The sequence below is a fragment of the Pteropus alecto genome, unplaced genomic scaffold (assembly GCF_000325575.1).
Source record: "Pteropus alecto unplaced genomic scaffold, ASM32557v1 scaffold60, whole genome shotgun sequence".
In the NCBI taxonomy this organism is placed as follows: domain Eukaryota; kingdom Metazoa; phylum Chordata; class Mammalia; order Chiroptera; family Pteropodidae; genus Pteropus; species Pteropus alecto.
Genome location: NW_006430726.1, coordinates 4,474,118 through 4,479,452, shown reverse-complemented (window position 1 = coordinate 4,479,452; position 5,335 = coordinate 4,474,118). Strand labels below are relative to the sequence as shown.

General features: G+C 39.0%; 2 protein-coding genes across 2 annotated transcripts in view; one reads left to right on the top strand and one right to left on the bottom strand.

The window, feature by feature from the left end:
- The window catches only part of HOMER2 (homer scaffold protein 2), a 58,713-nt gene that overhangs the window by 49,950 nt on the left and 3,428 nt on the right, over window positions 1-5,335 (top strand). The gene's annotated exons all lie outside the window — the stretch shown is intronic.
- The window catches only part of WHAMM (WAS protein homolog associated with actin, golgi membranes and microtubules), a 17,288-nt gene that overhangs the window by 11,200 nt on the left and 753 nt on the right, over window positions 1-5,335 (bottom strand). The window contains exons 2-3 of the mRNA XM_025050394.1: window positions 2,992-3,189; window positions 970-1,120 (exon numbers count right to left, since the gene is read on the bottom strand). Coding sequence (XP_024906162.1) covers window positions 970-1,120; window positions 2,992-3,189 — 349 coding nt within the window. The remainder of the gene's footprint in view (window positions 1-969; window positions 1,121-2,991; window positions 3,190-5,335) is intronic.

Sequence of the window (5,335 nt, the reverse complement as noted above, 5' to 3'; positions counted from 1 at the left end):
CAGCTCATTAAAAGAGTAAATATTTTTCTGAGCTAATTCTTTGTTTATTGCCTTCCGTATTACCGACAAAACATCCTTTTTAAAAGAAAACTTATTTTCATGACTTTCTATCATCACAAAAATGTATAAAATTTGTATAAAATTTTAGATACTCCATTAAAAAAAAAAGAAAAGAATCATGAATGTTACCTACTTCAATTGCTTCTTACATTTTGGTGCATGTACTTCTAGATTGTTTCCAGCTAGATAGACAGGGTTATATAATTTGACAAAAAAAAAAAAAAAAAAAGAACAAAAAAGAACCCCCCCTTGCAAGATCATCATTCTTCTTTATATATTGTTTATTTCACTTAATATACCATGGAACTCTTGCCATTCATAAAACTAAAGAATCATGCTTAGTAGTGACATGGTTCTGTTGATGAATGGGCTATGATTGAACAAGCTGGTGACAGAAAGTTGTTTCCTCATTGGAACTGCCATCAGCTGTCTTCTCGCCTGCACTGTCACCCCACATTCGCCATGCTCTGCTCCAGCCCAAGGGTGTTCTCTAAGTCCCTCACACTTGCCAAGCTCCCTCCAGCCAGAGGACCTTTGTAAATGCTATTCCTTCTGCCTGGAACAGTCTTCCTCGCTCGTCTGCTTTCTCAACTTCCATTTACCTTTCAGACATCGGGACAAATGCCACTTCTTAGAGGCCCTTGCTTACCCCTCTGATGGAGCCTGACTTCTCTCTCTAGCTCTCAAAACCCTGTGTTCCTCTTTTTCACGTGGCTTGTTGCCGTTGCCATTTCCCCATGTCTTTGAATGAACATGTAACTAAGACTCCTTTCCCCTCAGACTGGACAGTGTCTGTGTATGCTCATCCTTATACTGAAGCCCCAGGACCAAGTACTAAAAAGACATTTAGATGCTTTTCTGACTAAGATGAAAATGTCATGTAACTTAGTGTAGCATCTGAATTATTACCTGCTAATGCTTTTACTGTTTCTTTAAAATAATTCACTGTAATATCTTGAATAGAGACAATAGCTTCTTCAGCCCGTCTGGTCCACTCTTGAGCCTCCTTCTGCAAGGCCACTATCCTTTTAGGACCCAGATCATCCTCATCCAAGGACTTCTATAGAAATAAGGGAAAACCGTATGAGTAAGAAAGACTAGTAATGTACAGTTGTTAGGAAAATGAAAGCAAATTGGGCATATTGATTATTTCAACTACTTTAATTACTACTAGTTAGTCAATAAAATGTCTTATTGGGAATGAATAAGGCTGTAAGCTGGGCATCATTTGGAAGACAAAGGGATACCTGGCATAAAGAAGAAACAACAACTTTTACTTTGCTTTATTACAGCAACTTTTTCTTTTAGGGACATGGCAGGAAGCTCTTCAATATCATGAATCTTTTCTGAAGGGCAAAAGTAATACAATAACCTAAAAGACAGTAAAATCTATATATTCATGATTATGACTGTACTGTGTCATCCAGCATCCAATTCTTCTGCAAAGCTAGTAACATAAAAAATATACTCAGGTTAGCCATCAAGGAAATGTAAATGAAAACTACCGTGAGATACCCCTTCACATCCACTCAGATGGCTGTAATCAAAAAGACAGATAATAAGTGTTGGCAAAGATGTGGACAAACTGGAACCCTCATTGACTGCTGGTGGGAACATAAAGGGGGCATCTGCTTTGGAAAACAGTCTGGTAGTTCATTTAAAAGGTTAAGCATAGAGTTACCTTATAACCTAGCAGTTCTGCTCCTAGATATATATCCAAGAGAAATGGAAACACATGTCCACATAGAAACTTGTACATAAATGTTCACAGCAGTATTATTCATAATGGCCAAAAAGTGGAAACAAGCCAAATGTCCATCAATTGCTAAAGGATAAGTACAATGTGCTGTATCCATACAGTGAATATTTGGCAATACAACGGATTGAAGTTCAGATACATACCATAACATGGATGCACCTTGAAAACATCATGCTACATGCATGGAGCCAGACACAAAGGACCGCATATTGTATGATTCCATACAACAAGAAATGTCCGGAATAGGAAAAGCCACAGAGGCAGAAAGTAGACTGGTGGCCGCCTAGGGCTGGGGGGATGGGGAGTGACTGCATTGGGTATGGAGTTTCTTTTGGGGGCAGTGAAAATATTCCGGAATTAGACTGTAGTGATGGCTGCACAACTCTGAATATGCTAAAACCCACTGAATTGTGTACTTTAAGTAGGTAAATTGTATGGTCTGTGAATGATATCTCAATAAAGCTGCTATTTAAAGAAAGAAAAAATACATACAGGAAGTAAAGATCATACCAATAATTGACTTTCTAAGTAATGAACAGAACAGCTGCAGATGAGCGTGGCGGGATTTTCATCTTTATACACAGTGCCATGGTGGGGGTCGTGAGTGTACGTATGGAAAGATGGCCCAGTGTGGGAGACAGAGATCAACAGATCTCTTTGATGTCTTCCGATACCAGTGGATTGAGACCAAGGAAAGCTACTGCAGCCCTCTGGGCTGTAGATCCATTTGTAACAATGGACAAGAAAGCCTGTTCTAACAAGTGTCACTGGTCGTTCCATGACTCAGTGAAACGAGTGATGGCAGCATTCATTAAAGTTTAAATTACTGAATTACAATCCAGGCCGTTGCTATTTAAAATTGCACTATATTTCTAAGAAATCTGCATGTGTTCTTAGAGGCAGAAAATAAGCTAAAGTAAATAAGTATTACCTCAAAAACAAGTCATCAGCAAAGAATGCGTTTAACCCTTGAAAATCTGCAGAAATCTTTATGAAGATGACCAATGTAAATTGTCTTCATTTTTTTTTTTTTAGTCAATTTTTAAAGATAAGTTCAACATATCTACAATGTCATCTAAACATTAAGGGTGAACCCAACAGGCAAACACAGATTAAATCTTAAATGTGACAAATAGTACATCTGAAAAAATAAAGACATAAAGAAAACATACCAAAATATCAAGCTTACATGAAGTTGCAACTTCTCGCATATCTCTAAATGGCTGCAGTAAATACTGGAAGAACATGGTTGCCACGGTAACCAATTCCTGGTAGGCTTCATCTTCTTCTTGATAAACTTCCATTAAGGCTACCATGGTGTTGGCCTTTTCATGCCCTTGAAGAATCTGGAAGGCAGAATTTAAATACGGCTCAAGAATGGACAGTATTTATAAGATCACGGCAAGCAAACAAAACTGAACAAAAGAGACCTTAATGTTCTAAACTTTAATACAAAGCAGAGTTCAAAATTTGATCTCAACTATGTATAGAGTGTCCAGAGAAAAAGACCTGAAAGAATCACCAAATATTAACTGGTTATTTCTGGGTTGGAGGCTGTAGCTGGTACGTTTCCATCACTTTTCTGATGATAAAGGTTTTGTGAGGCTGTACTCCTTTTTTAAATCTCATGAGGACATTATAGAGTTGTGTCCAAATACGTCATCAGGCAGACTTTCTCATGTCCCCAGGTTAATACTGCCATCAAGCCCCCAGCAGAGCAGACTCATTTACAGGGTCACCACTGTGGCTCTAGTCTCTGCAGAGTGCTTCTTCTGATACAGTATAGAAAATAAACAGCATTTATAACAAATAACTCATAATAAGTAATAACAAACTCATTTGGTGAGAAATTATCTCCAGGAGAAGGGAAATAAAATCAAGTAATAGTAAAGATTTTTTTTTCAATCAATATGTCCTTAAATTCTTCTATTCACCCCTCTACTTAAGGATAAAATGATTTATGTTCAGCTGTAGCTTTATCTAGGTATAAAGTAGTATTAAAAAAAAAAGTTTCCCTGAAGAAAATTGGAACACATACACAGACACACACATACACACACAGATACACACACACATATACTTAAGACAACTGGTACTTTTCAGGCTTATTTCTTAAACTAATCAGAAGAACTGAAAACATTCAGCTTCATTTTATATATATTAGTAATATTAGCAATTGGTCTAATTACAGAACCAATTGCTTTTCTAAATACGAGGTGAGTAGTAAGATTACACACATTTACGTGGATGTAGTCTATGTTTTATTTGTTATGAACTATTCTACTGCTATAAGACCCTTGAAGGAACTTCACTTTATATCAAGCTTACATGAAGTTGCAACTTCTCGCATATCTCTAAATGGTTGCAGTAAATACTGGAAGAACATGGTTGCCACGGTAACCAATTGTTACTATTGTTACTATTGTTAAAGTACTTTAACAATAGTAACATCCATATTAAAGAAAAACCACTTCTTTGAGAGACTGAGTATTTAAAAAATAAGTCTGTCTGATACAAAATGATAAAGTTAAAGATCAAAAGTTGACTGGCCTGAAAGTGCCCTGTGATTTCCTCCTATCATGAAGTGAAATCGACCCATGAGAAGTGGGTATTTACACACAAAACCCACAGTATAAGATGACACCACTAACAAATTTCTTTTATAAAATTATTTTAATTTAAAATGCTCATTCTGTATTTAGCTTGAAAGGATGTAATTGAGGTTTTGAAATGCGGCTGGATTCTTCTCTTACACCTCCCATTCCTCAAAAGAATGCACAGAAAAATCATCCAGAGTGAGGATGGCCTTTAGTGAGAAAGAGCAAGCAAGAAGACAGTCCAGGGTGTAGAATAAAGCACTGACTCTTGGCCCTCCTTACTAACTGTGGATATGTACAACATATTTTCTTCTGAACTCTTCTGTGACCTTGCATTCCCCTCCCCTAAGTTCTGTATGTTTACCACTCAAGTAATGCATTGTCGGCTCTCTCAAATTACCTCTTTCAAGCTTACAATTGAACTCTTGCCGCTATTCCAAATTTAAGAATAAAGCTCACTTCCTGTCGATTTTCCACTTGGCCGGGTCTTTACGACTTAAGACACCTGTGGAAGAAATCTTCATCCTCTAAAACATCTTGCCTCCTTTTCTGACCTTCCCACACACAGAACCTGGAGCTGCGTTATCTCCTACGCGGATGGGATGCCTCCGTTTTGCTTTGTGTTTTCTGGCATTTCCCGAAGCAGCAGCCTGCTCCGCTAGTATCTGCGCTCTGACTGAACCTAACACGTCTCCGCTCTGCGCCTCCCGCGCGCCCGCGCAGCATCCCCCTGCATCCCTGCAGGTGAAGTGCACCTGTGACCTAGCGCCCCCTTCCCCACGTCAGACTGTGAACTTGCTGCTCTGCGGCCCAGGAGTCGTGGAAGAGCCCCACTCGCCCTCGACCACCCCCCCGGACCCCCTGCCCCCGACAGCCTAGGCACACTGGGCAGGGAGAGCGCTGGGGTCCCGCGGGGCCT